At 39.1% G+C, this 21,165-nt stretch overlaps 1 protein-coding gene across 6 annotated transcripts in view; it reads right to left on the bottom strand.

The window, feature by feature from the left end:
• Positions 1-21,165, bottom strand: part of WDR7 (WD repeat domain 7) — a 385,390-nt gene that overhangs the window by 48,161 nt on the left and 316,064 nt on the right. For all 6 annotated transcript variants that reach the window (XM_073343603.1, XM_073343604.1, XM_073343606.1 and 3 more), the window contains one exon: positions 10,892-10,991. In XM_073343603.1, the coding sequence (XP_073199704.1) occupies positions 10,892-10,991 (100 nt within the window). The remainder of the gene's footprint in view (positions 1-10,891; positions 10,992-21,165) is intronic.

The raw sequence follows: 21,165 nt of genomic DNA, 5'->3' as shown, positions 1-21,165 counted from the left end.
GGAATACTTATGATGTAATACAATAGGGATGCTGACTGCTTTCTAAAAGCAATAAGTGTTTTATAGATAGACACTTGAAATGCATAACACTTCTAAATTCTAGGTATATGGCTGAAATGCATCAGGTTTTATAAATTTAGGATCTACCATTTAATATTTTAAATGTTGTAACCAAATGTTTTTAAAAGTAATGCACAGGAATTTTTTTAATTAAATTAATACATTTATGTATGATACAAAATAACTAATTATTAGAAAGAAAAAGGATAATATTTTAATGCAGATTATTGGTACTATGAGGCAATATTTTACAGGTAGTTTTTATAAATGACACTTAGTTAAATGTGTGACACTAATATTGCAAAATTTTAAGTAAAAAACCCATCACAAATAAATGTTCTTTTATTATTTCTTAAGAAAAAGGTGGTTCTCCACATCCATCATTGTATTAATCACTAGATGTAATTTCTCTGTGTACAACCATCTTTCTCAAACCCTAACTAAAAATATGCTGGAAGGAAAATGAATACATACAAAATAATTGTTTCTGATCATTCAAAGTTGAAGTGCCTCCCTGTTTCCTTAACCAGACAATAAAATCCTGACCATTAACAACACCCTATTTCACAGAAATCTAATAACTGCATCTAGCAGAATATACACAAAGAACAGCATCTTGTTCTTTTGCTGAGCACAATTACCAACTATATTACAAAGCGTATGAAAAAATACCACACTTTTGTGCTAAATCTTAAATGCAATTTCAGTAAATTAAAAAGCCACAATATACATATGTTACTACAAACAGGGCATTAGAAGAGTGCTTGCTCTGGTATAACTGCATATGAAGGGATGACAGCATTTACAGTTTTATTTTAAAGTGCACAGTAAAGTGCTACTGTTTTCTTTATGCCTCATTCATTACCAACACCACAAAGATAAAAAAAAGAAAATGCACACCAAGATTTTTATGAGGGCTTCTGATATTTTTCTCTCTTATAAAGATCCAGAATTCCAAAATCAATTCTGCTCTGACATACTGTATCCTAGGATGCTGCTGCTGAGAGAGAAAAAGAGGAACTGTAATAGCTAATGTCTCCACTCTAAGGTTCTTTTAACTAACTACAGGAAACCAACAGTAAATACACCAAATGAAACTTGTACTTGGAGCTCTGCTATAACAGAGTCTGAAACTTTGAACAGTATTCTTTGGAACACAGCTTGTTACAACATCATTAAAGGCTTTTTTCCATGTTTGTAAATTATACTGCCTAATAAAATCACCCAGATGGAATTGCTCTCACTGCTAACAAAGGAGGAGTGGATCTAATCTGAGTGGAATTCCCTGTGACAATCTGGAAAGGGAGGACTCCAGCTCTTCTGGGACCCCGTGGACCCCATGGTGAGTCTTCCTCCACAGGACTTTAGGGGTAGGAATGGATGAATCAAGAGATCAGCATCTACTCTTCAGCCATCAGGTATCTATGTGGAAATCTGGGAGTGAGAAGCAACATTAACATCCAGAGTCCCCTCCATAGCCATTCCTACACAAGAGAATTATGAAATGAGCTCCTTCAGTAGCCAGACTGTCAAGGCAACAGAAGCCAGTGAAAGCCTCATGAAGCATGTGCAAGATGACTACTGCCTCAGCAGATCAAGGATTACCCTCTTTCACTCCTCCAGTGGGATTAGGGAATCTTTCCTTTTATCCTCTGCACAGCTACCTTATCCCCCACTACAGAGGATGTTGTGAGCCTCACAGAGTTTTTTGGCCTCCCTCTGCCAACATCTCCACAGAAGGGGTGGTCCCCACTTAGTGTCTGTAGATGTACTTCAACACCTGTTGTGCAAGCAGCTCCCAGCAGCTATCACAGTTTAACTGAGCTTCATTTTAGTCACTTGATCTCCCCAAAATATTTAATCACTTGATCTCCCCAAAATATTCTTTGAGTTTGGACCTACAAAGTTTACCAAAGCCAGATTTATATTTGTATCCTGTCAGAAAGGGAATTTATTCTGTGAAAAAGATGGAAATCTGATGTAGAATAGATTAATGTTTGCAAAACCAGCAAAAATGTGAATTTTTCAATGGCTTTTTGGGTAATGAGAATATTTTCACGTAAGTGTAATAGGCATTCACAGCAAGCACTGTAATGCGGCATTTGGAAGTTTTACAGCGTGCGCTGTGATTTGTAAATATTCGTATTATGGACCTATTATTCACATTTGTATCTTATTCCTTTTGAACTGACATGTGATACCGAATATTAACCAAAGCACGGAATTACACAAAGTTGACGAGATTTTCAAAGGCACAGATGGCAGTTAGATGAGATTCAATGGAAGTTGGGAGCCTTATTGCCATTTGAGACTTTGAAAATCCACCCCAGTGCTGTTAGCAGAAATATACTGTGGTCTGCTGGAAAATGTAGCATACAATCGGATTAATCAACCACAGGAACTGCACTCCAAATGATATTAGTACAGAAACACATATGTGTATTTTAGTCAACACATAAACATGGTCTGTTTATAAATACATTCTGGGTTGTAATAAAGAGGATGTTTTTCAAACAACAATTTTGAAAAACATTCAATTTCGTCTTTCCTGCATATGTGAATTCTGTATATATGCTTATCCAGACAGTCCGCTAATCCATCTCCCACCAACAAGAGGTTGAGATTTTCCATGCGGACCTTAAGAACAGGTGGAGCGCCATATCATCTGTTTGTGTGTTTTCCTCAAGAACATCAGCTAGCAAGCTACCCGGCATACTAAGTTATTAAATAATGATTAGAAAAACATTGTTTGTTAAACTGAACAATCTAGAACTCTTTCTTGAAACGCAGCACTATTTATAAAAAGGGCCTGTATTAGCATATATATAATCAAATGAACTGACATTTGCAGTAAGAACATAGCTTCCTCTCGGTGCAGTTTCACATATGGCAATCCAGGAAGCTCTATAACAATAACACCACCAACATTTTCAAACTGAGTGCTTATAGTTACATGGCCTAATTAACAGGTACTAAGCACCCAGAGCTGCTACTAAATTCAATGGGAAAACTAAGTTACTTATTTAAATGTGTAGACATGGAGTTAAGTGCCAGATTTTGAGCACCCACATTTGAAAAAACTGTCGTTTGTACCCAGCTAGCCAAAGAGAGGTGTCAGGACGGCTAAAGTATTATCACTAGCTCTAACTTCAGCTCTGTGTGAAACTCAACAAAAGAGAAGGTGGGGGAGGGAATATCTTTTATTGGACCAACTTCTGTTGGTGAGAGAGACACGCTTTTAAGCCACACGGAGCTCTCTCTTGTCTCTCTCATCAACAGAAGTTCGTCCAATAAAAGATAGTACCTCGTTCAACTTGTCTTTCTAATATCCTGGGACCGACATGGCTACAAATACATTGCATGTAAAAGAGACGCGTCTCTTTAGAGATACAAATCTATTCTGCAATTTCTCAAACACTGAAGTTCAGAAAGTGTACTGAACTTTCTACATAGCTCATCAATACTGGCCTTCTGATGTTTTGTCAATGATATTGTAGCTGCTCTTTAGTAACCTATTCTGAAGCCCGCTGAAGTTGCCTTAGCTATTTACATGGGCCTCTTTCTTTTGCTTTCTATACTTATATTACAAAAGCAGATACAAATATCTGATTATTCTACCTTGGCTTCTATAGAACAAGATGGAGATGGATGAAATCCCAAATGCATAAATCAATAGCAAAATATCCATTGACTTCAGTGGGACCAGGATTTCACCCAGTGTCTAAGTTGACAGAAAGGAAGTTGACAATGGCCTTGTCTATATAATGAAGTTTTTTTTTTGTATAATCGAGTTGTGAATTTAAACTAATCTAGATATACTGGTATAACCTACTCCCATGTAGACATTCTTAATCTGCTATAAAAGAGTGCCTTCTCAAATTAGTCTATGTTGCTTGGGAAGCGGCTTAAGCTAAATGGAAAAAAGACACTTTAATATCAGAATTAGAGTGTCCATATTGAAGGGAGGGTGCTATACTGATACAACTACATTGGTGTAACTGGTAAAGCTTTCCTGTGTTGACAAGGCCTTATCCTTTCAACAACACTGACACACATAGCAAAGGCAAATTTTCCCTTGCAGACTCTAGCTTTAGAGAAAATGTAGCTATGAAGGTTTTCACCTTTAAATGGTACATGGTTAATAAAAAATTTTCAACACAATAACAGCTGGCCCTTTTAATACCAAATTTCTGATGACTGTTCATGGAATCAGAGTAACAGCCGTGTTAGTCTGTGTTCGCAAAAAGAAAAGGAGTACTTGTGGTACCTTAGAGACTAACCAATTTATTTGAGCATAAGCTTTCGTGAGCTACAGCTCACTTCATCGGATGCATACTGTGGAAACTGCAGAAGACATTATATACACAGAGACCATGAAACAATACCTCCTCCCACCCAACACCACCCTATACCAGAAACCTACTGACCGCTATTCCTACCTACATGCCTCCAGCTTTCACCCTGACCACACCACACGATCCATCGTCTACAGCCAAGCTCTGCGATACAACCGCATTTGCTCCAACCCCTCAGACAGAAACAAACACCTACAAGATCTTTATCAAGCATTCTTACAACTACAATACCCACCTGCGGAAGTGAAGAAACAGATTGATAGAGCCAGAAGAGTTCCCAGAAGTCACCTACTACAGGACAGGCCTAACAAAGAAAATAACAGAACGCCACTAGCCGTCACCTTCAGCCCCCAACTAAAACCCCTCCAACGCATTATTAAGGATCTACAACCTATCCTGAAGGATGACCCAACACTCTCACAAATCTTGGGAGACAGGCCAGTCCTTGCCTACAGACAGCCTCCCAACCTGAAGCAAATACTCACCAACAACCACATACCACACAACAGAAGCACTAACCCAGGAACCTATCCTTGCAACAAAGCCCGTTGCCAACTGTGTCCACATATCTATTCAGGGGACACCATCACAGGGCCTAATAACATCAGCCACACTATCAGAGGCTCGTTCACCTGCACATCCACCAATGTGATATATGCCATCATGTGCCAGCAATGCCCCTCTGCCATGTACATTGGTCAAACTGGATAGTCTCTACATAAAAGAATAAATGGACACAAATCAGATGTCAAGAATTATAACATTCATAAACCAGTCGGAGAACACTTCAATCTCTCTGGTCATGCAATTACAGACATGAAGGTCGCTATCTTACAACAAAAAAACTTCAGATCCAGACTCCAGCGAGAAACTGCTGAATTGGAATTCATTTGCAAATTGGATACTATTAATTTAGGCTTAAATAGAGACTGGGAGTGGCTAAGTCATTATGCAAGGTAGCCTATTTCCCCTTGTTTTTTCCTACCCACCCTCCCCAGACGTTCTGGTTAAACTTGGATTTATGCTAGAAATGGCCCACCTTGATTATCATACACATTGTAAGGAGAGTGGTCAGTTTGGATGAGCTATTACCAGCAGGAGAGTGAGTTTGTGTGTGTGTGGGGGAGGGGTGAGAAGACCTGGATTTGTGCTGGAAATGGCCCAACTTGATTATCATACACATTGTAAGGAGAGTGGTCAGTTTGGATGAGCTATTACCAGCAGAAGAGTGAGTGTGTGTGTGTATTGGGGTGGTGGGGTGAGAAAACCTGTATTTGTGTTGGAAATGGCCCAACTTGATTATCATACACATTGTAAGGAGAGTGATCACTTTAGATAAGCTATTACCAGCAGGGGAGTGGGGTGGGAGGAGGCATTGTTTCATGGTCTCTGTGTATATAATGTCTTCTGCAGTTTCCATAGTATGCATCCGATGAAGTGAGCTGTAGCTCACGAAAGCTTATGCTCAAATAAATTGGTTAGTCTCTAAGGTGCCACAAGTACTCCTTTTCTTTTTGTTGATGGAATGTAATAAGCAGTGTCTGCACTGAGATCTAACGCTGCAAAGAGTACTGGAAAAGCTCATGAAATGTTACTTTTCAGAGTAGCAGCTGTGTTAGTCTGTATCTGCAAAAAGAAAAGGAGGACTTGTGGCACCTTAGAGACTAACAAATTTATTTGAGCATAAGCTACCGTGAGCTACAGCAGCCGATGAAGTGAGCTGCAGCTCACGAAAGCTTATGCTCAAATAAATTTGTTAGTCTCTAAGGTGCCACAAGTCCTCCTTTTCTTTTTGAAATGTTACTATCCACTTAAGTAGTCAGCTCTCACTGCAACTATTGCAGTAATCAGACAAGTTGCCTGGACCTAGAAGTACTTTTAAGCCTTCTGTTCTCAAAACTGTTTCTGACGTTTTAAAACTCTTTCTTAAAAAACATGTTTTTGGTCTGCTGGATTCTTGAAGCATCCTTCAAGTAAGTGTTCAAACAAACACCTTCTGTGTGTACTTTATAATTCCATATAGAGACAGGCAGAAGAGCCCTTATAAATATGTAACTGTTAAATCTTTAAATTGGATAATATAAGATTGTCATCCGACTGCTCCCTATTTTCATCCCTGGGAAGACTATTCTGTCCATCCTCAATCTGTAAATCAGACACCATTTTAATATCTATCTCAGGATCAAAATACCCTTGAGGTCACTAAAATATGTTAAATAGGCAAAGTGAAAGAGGAGATTGGGGGGGACTATTTTTTACTGTCTTTCTTAATATTTCCCATCCTCCCTGTCTCCCATACTGATGGTAGATATTTTCCTCTTTTAAAAAATGTTACAGGATTCAGCTGTAGAGCCAGTCAAAGCCTATAAAAATCCCCTCTGCTCTTCGGTAAGCTAACCTATCTCCTGTTGCCCCACTTCTTTTCTCCTCTTCTGCCCCATCACAGAAGGCTCTTTCTAGCTGTAATAAAATTATCTATATTAAGAAATGGAGGGTTTTGATTCCATTAATGTTAAGCACCTTCCCATAGGGGTCATGGGGTGAGGAGCACCTCAAAAGATCAGATTCTGAACATGAAGCCTAAAGTCAACTGATGGCTTTTGTTTTTTCCCCTAATCATTTGTCATATTTGTGACAAAAAATTTTCTGATATTATGACATGGAATTTTTTAAAAAAAATCAAAACTGCAAATGGTAATATTTAATTACTCTGAATGCCCTTCCCTGGCAACCAAAATTATCTGCCCCTTCACATGATTTGTTTAGAGTCTGAAGGACAGTAAGGAAACAGGTGGTCTTAAATATTCCACTAAAACGTCCAATTAACTACAATATTCTTCAAACCATTTATTGAAACAAATCAGGATTAGGTTCCAGTAATCTAATACAATAAAATCTCAATTAAAAATGAAAACAGGGCGTTTCTGGATAAATGACTTGCAAACATTAGCCAGAGACAATCTCTTTCAACATACCCAATAGTTATTATATAGAATGCATTTTAAAAGAATGCCGGGGGGGGGGATATCGGCAAGATAAGATACTTTTGCATGTCTGCCAAACCAAGGGCAAACCAATCCAGAGGGAAGATTTTAACTGCAGATGCAACCACACGCATACATGTAGCTGTAAGCACTTAATTAGCTTGTCTATCAACAGCTCTGATGCTTTTTAACTATTTTAGACCAGTAGATAAGACATTTGATAGCATATTTTGGAAATCCTATTGTGGGGACATACTTGCCAAAATTAGAGTTACTTCAGAAATAAAGATACCCATGTGTTTATCCAAGAGTCATTTTAGTAAATGAATATAAAGTTGAAAATTTAAGAATTCAAAGTGTAGGACAAATGTAATAGCTAAATTAAAGAATTGGGTACGTTGTCATTCTCCTTAAATGGGAATATACAGGCACAACAGAGTTAGAGTGAAGTGGATGGTTAAATACTTAAAAATTAGCATAAAAAATATATGGACTAGCCCACAGGCAAGAGAGACCCAGACTAAGAGGTTATTTTGGGTTTTTCACTCCCAGCTTCCAGTGAGATCAAGAATACAGCAAAGATGTCATGACGAGTTTCGGAACGGACAGAGATGCTCAATACAAAGCCTTACTATGACCTTGATTGCTGAATGATTGGAGCGGAAAGTGATGCAATGTTCATAGCACGCTTGGCAAAGAGGGTCAAGAAAACATATTTTGAGAAAAAAGAAAGTAACTGACTATGCCTTTGCAGTGAGAAGGTAGGCCATAGCTAGGGTCTGAAAACTGCAGAATGGGATAGCTTCTATAGGCAAGAAATAATATTATCCGGATCAAACAGCCCCCCATGGTTTGATGTGTCAAGGCTGTTCATGTGATAACAGGGTTGAAAATAACTCACAGTTCGTAGTGATGGAACACAATCAATGATTAAAATCCAGGCTAGCCTTCCATAAAGGCCAGGAGATTTACATAATCAGAGCTAGTGATTTCTTTAGCTTTCAGGTGATATTACAAACAAATCACTTTAAAAATGTCAACTGTCGGTCTGATTTGTATGTTACTAAAGCTTTGCAAGTCTTATGGAACTGATTCAATATTTAAGCCAAACAGGATATGTAAAGGGGCTGATGGCTTCTGGGATCAGAAATAGGAAATGGAGGCTTTCACCTCTAGGTTGCCAGCTGATAAAGTCTGTTACCATCATACGGCTGTTTTTAAAAGAAATTTGGTGATCTCAAACCAATTCCCAATGGACAGATGTTCACATAATAAATACTACCACAAATGACAGCCTTGCTAGTAATCTCAGCTGAGAAGTCAAGGATCAGATGCTGGGATTGGACACTGAACTACCCTCTTACTCCTAGTCCTTCCAGGTAAGAGGTGAGGAAGCATGAGGATATGTACCATTGTCTTTGCTGTTTTCCTGTTCTATAAATAAACAGAGGATTTCAGTCTCCGCGGCTGTCTATCTGGAAACTACAAGCAGCATTATATTTATACACAGAATTAGAAGAGCAAATAAAAACCACAAAACAAAAGGTAGTTAAAATTAGGGCTGTCAAATGATTTAAAAAAGTAATCATAATTAATTGCGAGATTAAAAAAATAGTTGTGATTAATCGCAGTTTTAATTGAACTGTTAAACAATACAGAATACCATTTATTTAAATATTTTTGGTGTTGGGGGAAGCGTGTGTGCGTGCGCGCATGTGTGTTGGGGCACCGCTGTCTCTTTAAGCACCGCACTCAGGAGCCTGAATGCTTTTTCAGCCAGCAGCAGCTGCTGTCGGCAGCATTCACTCCTAAGCCAACAGATGATAGGCTCCCCCTGTTCCCCAACACCAGCTCAGCAGCGACCGGGTACATGGGCGAGGGGAGGGAAAACACCACCACATCAGCCCCCCCACCCCCGTTCTGCACAGCAGACAGGAGGCAGGCTCCCAGTCTGGAGCAGCTTGGCCAGGGGGTGGCTCCATGGGTAGGAGGGAGAGGAGGTGGAAGAAGCAGTGGGGCAGGGCAGCAGGAGGAAGGGCACCCCTGCCACAGAGACAAGCAGTGGTGCCTCCCCTGAGCACGGCAAACTGATTAACACTCATTAAAAAACAATGTGTTAATTTGTTTTGAGTTAATTGCATGTATTAACTGTGATTGACAGCCCTAATAATTATTTTTGATTACAAATATTGGCACTATAAAAAAGATAAAAAAAATCTACAAGTCAAAGCATGAAGGGGCATATGAATGTTTAGCATATCTGGCACACAAATACTTTGCAATGCCGGCTACACCAGTTCCATTCAAATGCCTGTTCTCACTTGCAGGTGACATTGTAAATAAGAAGCAGGAAGCATTTTCTCCCATAAATGTAAACAAACTTCTTTGTCTGAGTGATTGGCTGACCAAGAAATAGGACTGAGTGGACTTTAGGCACTCAAATGAAATGAAAATGAAATTTTACATTGTTTTGTTTTTGAGAGCACTTATGTAAAAAAAAATCTACATTTGTAAACTGTACTTTCATGATAGAGATTGCACTACAGTACTTGTATGAGGTGAATTGACAAATACTATTTCTTTTGTCTTTTTTATAGTGCAAATATTTGTAATAAAAATAATAGCATAAAGTGAGCACTGTACACTTTGTATCCTATGTAGTAATTGAAATCAATATATCTGAAAATGTAGAAAAGCATCCATAATATTTATAATAAATTTAACTTGATATTATATTATTGTTTAACAGTAGGATTAAAACTGTGATTAATCATGACTAATTTTTTTAATCTAGCTAATTTATTTTCCGTTAATCGCTTGTGTTAACTGTGATTAATTGACAGCCCTAGTTAAAATAATTAGTTTACATTTAATCTAAAAGCTTTTGGAATTCTACCAGGGTTTTATCATATTATCAATAATAAGAGAGAAAATTAACACTTAAATTTTATGAAAAAATTATCAACTACAAAATAATATTCAACTAAGTCCTCATCATTCCAATATAAAGACTGAAAAATTTACCCTGAACCATAATCTGACTGTGCAACCTATTGTTTTGGGTTGACATTATCTTGCTCATCTAACTACACATTTTGTTTAATACCAGAAAAGTTAATATATTTGAAATATAGGCACATTTTGTAAAGGAGAATGGTAGAAAAAAATAACCAGTACATTTTCTTCATACTGAAAATCAGACAAATATAAAATCATAATTCAAATACAAGAGATTTATTTCAGAGGAGTTTGTCACAAGTAACACCTTATTTGGGGTTTCTGTTATTAACCCATCTATGGCAGCCATTCAGTCACAGTGAATGAAGACAATAGGGCTCTATATACTTTGAGTCCTTCATTAAACTATTGATCCCCTTAGCATTCTCCATAATGTTCCAGCAGCTCAGCATGTCAACTGACGCAGAGCTAGTCTCTCTTTCCTTTCAATAACTTCCACATGCTGTGGGGAGAAAGTCACAATGATTTATTTACCTGACATTTTCCAGTCCGGATGTCGTAGAGGGCCACTGAACCATGGCGAGCTCCAACTGCTATTCTGTGACTCCGCTCGTAATAGCTGACCATGTAGAACCTGCATTGAACATTATAACAAGGAACAGGTGAGATCTGACCTGGTTTCACGATGTGAAAGTTAACTGGTCATTAATATTAGTGCTTAATATTAGTGAGGAGATTTTATTAAGCTATCTTTTGGTTACTAGTCTCCAACATACTTTTCATTTAGAAAAAACCCCCCAACTGACTCCTAATAAAATAATGCAGCACTCTAGCCAGACGTTTTATATCTCAGGACTTATGAGACTTGTTTATCAAGTTAGGTAACAGCATGCACAGGCGTTATAATATATTTGAATAAATGTGAATTTTGTTATAATAAAATAACAGACTGACAACTCTTAAATACAGAATGGTTAAATAAGAACCTTTCTGCACTGAACAGTACCAAAACATGTCTGCTTGAACATCAGAAAGGAAAGACAGGATGTAATGGGGGGGCGGGGGTGCTGCCCATTAAATGAAACTGGGCGCAGCTCTCTGGTTTCAGTCCACATGTTCTGAGATGGCCCAATTAAGAGGCAGGGTAGCACCTAAGGGGCTATAGGAAACCAGATGAGATCCAGTGTGTCAGAGCAGACTGAGTGAGTTAGGAGATAGAGCAGGAGATGTGAGTTGCCTGGGAAAGGGCTGAAGGCAGGTGTGCAAGGGGTTTTCTTGTTGGTGTTCTCCTCTCCCCTCCCCCCGAAAGCTGGAGAGCGCTGATGGCAGGAAGAGCAGCAGAGGGAGATGCCTGCTGGCTTTAAGCTGGAGAGCTGGAGCCAAGGGTCAGAGTGGTCTGAAAGAAGGGGGAGCAGCAGAGGTGTTTACTCACTGGTGTTTCTTTGCTGCATAGCTGAGGCCTAAGTGAGGGTCTGAGTTGAGAGGCTGAGGGAGATCCTGCTGGGAAGAGTGGGGTTGACCCAGGAAGGAGGGCTAGGGTGGCTGTTCTGGTAGAGGGATGAAAGAGGATTTGCAGGGAGTCTGGGTATGGCAGAAGACATTGGAACCAAGTATGTGTTATGTAAATGGAGAAGAGGATGTGTGATTTTAAGGACTCCTTGCACTGGGGTAATATGGACTATGCTCTGGGACTTTTGCACTATGTTTGGTTAATAAGTTATATTAATGGACTTGATAACATGCTTCCATAGAGTTTCTGGAAACTCAAAAGGGAAACTGAGGCAAGGGATGCCTGGGAAGAGGCCACTCAGTTACACAGGATCATTAAAAAAAGATAAGGAAAAAAACGCCGAAGTAATGAGAGTATCTTTACATAAGAAGCTATGAACAACAATAGGTATTAAGGGCAATAATATTCTTCCAGCTGAGGAAGAATTGAGAAGTATGTTGTATTTCTTAATGTCACATGATACTTTATGCAGTGCATGAGCATAGCATTACTTTAAAACACACAGTCACTTTCAAAGTCAGGCCATTATTACATCTCCAACATGACACACAATGCCAATCTCCTTATTCCAAAGTCAAGCCCTTTGGAACTTCAGAATACCTTTCTGATAAAACACAAATCAGATCTTAAAAAAGTAAAAGTGCCCACTATTATATTCTTGAGAGTTAAATCTCACTCAAGCAGGTTCTATGTGAGACTGCTACAGTCATGCTGTAAAAATATGGTGCTGACCATATATATGGCTTTAAACACCACCGCTAACAAAATCTTACACTGATACATCACCTTTCTTCTTGAAGGACTTAGAGTGCTGCATCATCTATACAAATACAACAATCATGCACTCATTCCTACGGTGCAAAATGGTAGTCAGGAAGAAAAAGAGCACATAATGGGCTGTAAAAAAGTGGATGGTTAATTTTGATACAGGATAATAGGTTAAAGGGCTTGAAGGGAATGAAGAGTATGGATTATACTTTTGGGTCTCTGTTTTAAAGGAGTAAGTGCATAAAGTTAGGGCCAGATTCACAAGATTGGCCCCAGCATCTGCTGCGACTCAGGAAAGAGAAGGTCACAATCTGGCCTTGTCTGCCTGCACCATCCACATGGTTGTCCATCCTCTTGGGACACTATGCCGAGGTCAATAATTTAGTATAAAATTCTGAGGCCCTATCTTCCCACAACTTCTGCCCACCACTGCTCCTCCATCCATGCACTAGTGCTATTAAAAGGATGTGCACAGTCAAGGACATATCACATGAGAGCATAAAAAGCTGCTAAGACTGTTATCCCATGCCTTAACTTATGTCCTGTGCTCTGTCAGTACAGAACACTCCATCCCCAAGATCCATCAGCATGTTTCCAGCCTCAATACTAAGCCTCTTATTCCCCTTCCCTGGCACCAGCCTGGTCAATCTCTTTGATTTCTGGGCTTTCAGATCCATCAGTTAAGGCCAGCATTGAAATTATTCTGTCTTCTTATCACTCCTCATTAAGGGTAAAAAAAGGTGTTGGAAACATGGGCTTAGCCACGTGTAAAGACTGCAATCCAGGAGCCATGCAGAGGGAAGAATGAGTATTTTGGGTGAGGTAACTGATAATGCTATGGGCAAATAGATGCCCTCAAGGTCTAAAGAATATGAACTTGATATAAGATATGTACGTTGAATGAAATTCAGTGAATAAGGCAGGGGACCACTTAACTAAACTCATACCCACATTTCACATCAGCCATGTCAAATTTTACTTGCCAGGCTTAATAAAGTAGTTGCCTCAGGAATTTTGTAAAACTGTTTCATACAATCAGTAAACTCAAGACTTTATATTTATTCTCGCAGAAAAATATGTACTAAAACCAACCAAACAAAAAAGTGGTATCTGATAACTCCAGGTGAACATTTGTGGGGGGAAAGGAAGGGATTTTAATACAAATTCCTTTATCCCTCATTAGTTCTGATGCTCCACTGCCTGGGTACAATCCACATGTTGGCAGCAGATTTTTTTAAGAAATGAGAACATCACAAACTGCTGGACCAAAGCAGACAGCATTCATTTGCTTACTGGATTTTTTAAGTGCCCATTTAGACAGAGACAGCTGAGTCAGCTTTCTTCCTTGACAAGGAGAAACAGTCTGCATAATAAAATTTTGGTTTTGTTATTTTTTTTTAAATGCAAAAACCTCCTTGGAAAATAGACATTTTTGTTTTCACCTTTAAATAAAAAATAAAAAAAACAAAGCCTCCAAAACCAATTCTAGTCCATTTGCATTCAGTTCTTGACTATTTTACTTTTTCTTTACTTTTAATTTGTTTTTTACTACCACATTAGCCTTCTCAATTTTTTTCTTAACAGTATCATGTTTTCATCTGTTGGCTGTAATATCTATTTAACATGTTTCCAACCCCTTTTAGAGAGTTTGCAAGAGATGAATATTTCCTTTCTGCAAAAATATATACACAGTTAAATATTTTTAATCCTATGAATCACACTTTCTAAGCTTCCAAACAGCAGAATTCAGCTAACAGATAATGATTTCAAAGCAGCCAATCTACATCTAAATTTAGATCCGACAGCAATTCCACTCCTGCAAATCCAGTTGATGTATCCATACACACACTTGGCAGCTTAGTGGAATCTATGCTCTTAGTACCGGGCTTTTATTGTACATGAAAAAGCTGTGGTGGGCAAAAGGACAACTTCCATCTCAGCATCCACTTCATTTTATTACCTGAGGAGTTTTGGTCAAACTGAATAAATAATGCTTTTATAGCAGCAGTGGCAGACATGCCCCAACTTAGAGGTGGGGCTGCACGTAGCAATCTGCACACACACTCCCTCCCCCACAACTCTCTCTCCTTTTCAGAATGAAAAATTCAGATGTTCATGGGCAATGTGGCCCCTTTACTGTTCTCTGTTAGGCCCAACTTCTCTCCCTCCAACCTACTTTTCAACTCCAATTCCTATCCATGCACACTGTCAGTTCACCTACAACCTCATTCACCATCTGACTCCATTTAATCCTGCCAGCCCAAACTCTTCCCCTCCCAACTCAGAACAAGCTCAAGCCACCTCAGCTCCCTCCAAGTCAACCAGAGTATTGCCAAACTGAAGCATGCAAAAATCATGAGTCAAGGCCCCAACTCTCCCTGCCCAAACCCATGAGATTGGCTTAAAAACCATGAGATTTTAAAAATAATAAAGTTGGGATTTTTTATTTGCCCTCTGGTTGTGGAGCCTCTCCACAACCAGGAAGCTCAGAAACTTGCTTTAAATTTTTTAAAAAATGAAATCTTAGATTTTTACACAAGTCAAGTGATTCCTGAAGCTGGAGTTTTATGAAAATCACCAGATATCATAGGACTTGCTATAAAATCATGAGGGCTTGTGACACTGCAACCTCACCTATTCCAGAACACCCCCTCACACAAGCAACGCTCTATCCTCCAGGCTAATAACCCTTCTTCTTTCTAGCTACTTACTTTCTCCATGACACAGAACCCTCTCTCACCACACACTTCCAGGATCACAATACAATCCAGCACACCCCTGAGATTTACAACCTGCCAGAGCTTAGAAGAAACCTCCTCAGGCTCAGAACACTTCCTCCTCCTAACCAAACACCCCATCTCCGTGAAGTGGAAAAGAAGGAGCAGAAGCAGCAAAGGAATATGTGCAGAGTCTGCCTCTGTTGGCCTGCTCCTGTAGAAGCCTGCATTCCCTGCTCAGTGCCACCTTCCTCTGCTGCCTGCAGTCTGTGTGTCACTGACACAGAATTCCACCATGGGGAGCCAGGGGCTGCCACTAGAACCAGGCTCCAGCCCTACCAAGAGTGCCCCAGGGACAGCAGGTGGTACTGCACCCTGCCCCACATCAGTCACATTACACAGCTGTAATGTTATTGGTGGAGTTTAGCCTTAATATGCTATAATGACCAGCAACTCCACAGAATGGAAGAGTGTAGTGTATGTTGCCTTTAATATGCAGTATCTTTCACAATGTACTTGCTAGGGGTCATATTAAGCCCTGGCATAAATAGGCTTCAGGTATCCATTTACAACAGGACTGAATATGGCCTGTAGTTTTATAACAGTGGAATAAACACCATCCTTTCTCTAACAATAAACATTTCCTGGCAAGTGAAAAAATCCTAAATATTTTTCTTCCTTATTTCTCAGAAAATGTTTAATATACATGTACTTACATGTCAGATGTTTTCAATTGCTGTAAAAAGATGTTATGTACTAGTGTACATTACTGTAAACCACCATCAAATTACTGGTGTGGTCAGTATGTTATTTACTAAATATGTTGTGGCATCTAAACCAAATATTATAGTGAGTGCAGGCTGAATATTGAAAATATATGATACATTTTATTAGATTGTAACAATTTAGACTAAGAATTAGAGCCCATTTCTTATCTTTGTGTATTTGTCATTCCATTCCATATCTCTCTATAGCTCTGTGTAAGTAATAACAGTAAAATACAGTCCAAGTATTTGACAATTATTTTTGTTATTATTTATAATTTGTAATGTGGTAGTGCTCTAAGGCCCCCATTGGGATGAAGAAACCTATTGTCCTAGGTACTACACAGTCACACAGGCAAACATCTCACTCTGAAAGCCAATTTAAGGCAAGGTGCAACAAGTGAGTTACAGATAAACAAAACAAAACAAAAGAACAGGAGAGAAGTGAGGTAGAAGGTAAGAGAAATAAGTATATAAGTTTACACAGGTGAATTATACATATAGCTTGATGGTCTGAATCATTTCAGAGTTAATATAAATAAATAAGAATCAGCAATCCCCACTGACTTTTTACCTATCCTACTATTAGCTGATAAGTTCTTGTAGGCAGCATGGTAGAAAGGGATCTTGAGGAGCAATATGAAGGAGGGAAGAATTAGCAATAACTCCTATATAAATCTAATGTACCTATTCACTATGGAGGGAAGGGAGGTCTATTATAACCACGAATTGGATTCTAAATTACTTTCCTATATACCGAAGCCACTGAAGAGTGATGTAAGAAATAAGTCTGGCTGTGTGACTAACAGCTCACCACATTCTTCAGAACACATTTAGAATAAGATATTGTCTGCATATGATGGAGCTGAAGACACTATTTTGCTAATGCAATGCTTTTACTTTCAGATATTTCTTTGGACTCAGCGGGTAACAAAATGTAGAAGCTTAAATATTCATAAAAATATTAATTGTGTAGGTAATACATTTCCCTTTATTATCATACATTCACTGGACATCTCAGAGACCTTAATTTAGAATTTTAATGTCTTGCAATTAGCTGCAAGGGGGTCTGGCTTTACTTCAGATAGTCTTCAGTCATATTTTAAAGTTTTGTTCCTTTCCTTTTACAGAATCAGGCCTCCTCTGAGATCTGATAACCAAGAATTAACATGGGTGACAGCACCTTTACCTATTAAGTTGTAATTCCTTGGCATTCTACAAGAAACTCAGAAAGTATCTGTTTTTAAAATTTTGTTTCAAGTCCTTGTTTTGTTTAGTCTATGAAATAAAGTTCTAGCTCTAATACATTTGCTTCCTGTGAGATTCTTCCACTGTAAAAAGCAAAATAAGAAACATTTGTTGTTTCAAATTCAGACTAACTGTTTTCAAATACACAGCAACATTTGAACATCAGTTAATTCCATCCTAAGGTCTCGATTCAGCAAGGTATCTAAACACATGCCCAATCCCACTGACCTCAATAGGACTATTCACATGCATCAGGCTGCTGAATCAGGGCTACGTGATTCTTAGGAAATCTTCTGAGCCATACACATTTCTGACTTCAACTTTATCTTGAGCATTTTCAAAATTTCACGCATACTTTACCGTCAACCCACTGCACTTCTGTATTTTATTTTATTTGGACTTTTATGATTTGTCTGGTATTCTACTGAGCATTGGTAAAAATCAGTCTATATACAACATGACAGAAGCAAAGGGAAAACTAGATATCAACTCTAATCAAATATTGTAAAATATGTTGTTTAGTGAGAGATTCATCTCATCACAGCCAGATTGGATGGATTCAGGATCACAGTCATTAATAAGATGACTGCTAAATCTGTACGCCACTAAGAAGAAAAACTGAAGGAAACATAATAATCCAGTATTTGAACAAGCATACTGTTGTTTAAAGCCATGGGTTTTACAAGACTACTCAAGCTAGGACTTTGCTTGAAAACAGCAACACACACATCAGACAGAGATTGGTTGTTATAGCCATGATATGGTATTTAAAGACTACTGTATGAGAAGGGAAAGCCAAAAATGCCTAATAATATTGTTTTGTCTGCTGAAGTGACAGACTCAGTCACAACAGGTGTGCACATTTAATACAGTATAGCAGGGAGATCATTAGGAGATTAAAAGAATTAGTAATAGGATTAAGCCAAAGTGCTGCCACTTGGCTTCTCTCCAGAGATTCAATGATTTGCTAAAATCATATGAAAATTTCCACTGGTCTGAAAGATGACTTCAGTAGAGTACTGTATCATTTTTACAATAGCCATAACTATGTACAGTAGGAGATATTGCTAGCAATTTAGCCAAATGTAAAGACAATGTGCCACTATAAAAATGCAAAAAGGATGGGGAGATTTCTTGCATTAATTCCTACTTGTCCTTGCATTTACATTTCAAGCTAAAGTTTTTAAAACATCTGAAGGAAGGAAGATTATCTTTATTCATGACATACCTGTCAAGGGTATAATAGCTCCTTTCTTGCAACTGTTGGTTTTTTTATAACTTGTTACATTAAAATACAACCCCCTGACATATTAAATATTGTAATTTACATGGTTAATATGTTATAATATGAATATTTAAATAGCCTAAGAATATTATAAATACTCACATATTATAAATCACATTTTATTATCTGTGAGTATTAAATTTTAAGAACAAAAGGGGAGATTTTCAAAAACACAAATGACAGGCATTTATCTTCAACTGAATGTCAGTGGGAGTTAGAAGCCTACCTACACTTTGTGCCTTTCTGTACTCCCCAAATGTCAAACCACCACCATTCGAACATGAACAGAAAAAGAAAACCACCACGTTCCTGACTAGCTAAAATAATATGATAATTCTATAAAAACCAAAGGAACAAAAAAACAATCTCTGATGGCAGAAAAATATTAACACTCTCTCAGCAGCTTACATACAACAGACCGCGAGAGAGCTTTAAAACCTGCAACAGGGTTCTACTGACATTTGTGAATTTAATTTCAATTGAATCCTATACACCTAGTGTGAGAGAGAGTCTTAAAAATATTTTTAAAAAACCAATCAGATGAGAGCATTTATGTTCCATTACTTGACAGATGAATTAGCAACAAGTGCAGGTCTGTCACATAGTAAGTATCCTCTGAAGTCAGTTTTTGTTCTGTGTTTCCAAATTCTGTTCTTCTTCCAAAGATGCGAGTGGGGGAGCAGTAAAACCTTTTCAAATGGATCAGAAAGCTATCAGGGACCCTGACTGCATCTTTACAGTTGTTAAAAACAACTGAGGAAAAGGATAAAACTGGCACTTTGCAGCACAATTTACTGGCATCTGGGGGAAACTGGTCAGATGGGCAGACACAGGAGAGGACAGGCATTTGGGAGCCAGGTGATCAAGGTCTCCTTGTCCAGCAATAACACAATCATGAGGATGGTAGTGATTTGGCAGGTCAAAAGAGAGGTACAGATCCTGCTTATCTGGCAGAAGTGTGTAAAGTAGCTACATGGCAGGAAGAGATCCCTTTTCACTCATTCATCTGTCCTCAAAGGTATGAAGAGTGAGTGGTAATTACCACAAACTCAGATTTTATTAAACCCAGTTGTTTTTTTGTGACTGTTTCTTCTTATCTCAGTTATATTGCTTGTTCCAATTGGACAGCCATATTATGCCCCTAGAGCAGAGGTGGGCAAACTACGGCCCACGGGCTGCGAGCTCCTGCCGCTCTGAGCAGCATGGTAAGGGGGCAGTGGTGGCGGGGTTGGGTAGCGGGTCTCAGGGGGCAATAAGGGGACAGGGAGCAGGGGGCGGTTGGATGGGGTGGAGGTTCTGGGGTAGTCAGGAATCGGGGAACGGGGGGGTTGGATAGGGTATGGGAGTCCTGGGGGCCTGTCAGGGGGCGGGTGTATGGATAGGCCAGGGCAGTCATGGGACAGAGAGCAGTGGGAGTTGGATAGGGGGTGGGATCCAGGGGGGGTGGTTTGGACAGGGGGTCCCAGGAGGGGGTGGTCAGGGGACAAGGAGCAGGAGGGGCTGGATGGGTTGGAGGTTCTGAGGGGGACAGTCAGGGGGTGGGAAGTGGGAGGGGGCGAGGGCCAGGCTGTTTGGGGGGGCACAGTCTTCCATACCCGGCCCTCCATACAGTTTCATACCCCCCATGTGGCGCTCGGGCCAAAAAGTTTGCCCACCCCTGCCCTAGAGACTAGGATGGAAGGTCTTGAAAGTGCATATTCTGTAGAACATTACTCTGCTCAATGCTCTCTTCAGGCTGGTCTACCGATACCATATGTATTTATAAAAGTGATGCACTTCCACGTTGGGTTCTTTGTAATTCCACCTTATTTTCAGCTATTAGATTTATCAAAGCTGATTCTTTCCAAGAAAAGAACAGTCATTTGCTTTCAAAATCATATACTTGGTGAGGGTGGCTTTATGGTCCAACAGCACTCAAAGAGCAAAGCTCAAATGCCTTATAAAGGAGGAGTACACCTGTGATATGGCCAAATTCTGTTATGAGAATACACATCGCTGCGCTGCTGCACATGGTTATATCACAAAAGGGAAGTAGGTAAGCAGGTGTCTTGAGTGCTGGTTCCTCAGCACCCATGGAAGACTTATTCTGTTATAGGGTCAAAGACCTCAATTATGACAGCGCAGCCTGCAGTCTGGCCTCAGCATTCCTACAGACTGTGATTAAATAGCCTCAAGTTGGACCAAGATAGACCACTGCGTTATTTTTTAACTGCTTATTTTGAAATAGTTGCAGCCTTCATTTTACACCAAAAATACATCTCTCTTCCTTGTGTGCCTGAGGCAACGTGCTTTATTTTTAATTGTATAAGCATCTATGAAGTTTGTGCAGAAACACTATTAAATTAAAATATGTCCTTTGTTTTTAAATGTGGGTATACAATTATCCACCAATACTTTGAGGGAAAAGTATTACAGATATTTTCCCCCTTCTGGAGAGGATAAATAGACATGCTGATAAATCACCTCTTTTATGGAGTATTGTACAGTGTTAGACTGGAAAGGAAGCATGTAAAACT

This window comes from Lepidochelys kempii, chromosome 5 (genome assembly GCF_965140265.1).
Source record: "Lepidochelys kempii isolate rLepKem1 chromosome 5, rLepKem1.hap2, whole genome shotgun sequence".
NCBI classification, from domain to species: Eukaryota; Metazoa; Chordata; order Testudines; family Cheloniidae; genus Lepidochelys; species Lepidochelys kempii.
Note: the sequence above shows the minus strand (reverse complement) of the source record. Positions and strands in the feature narration are given on the sequence as shown.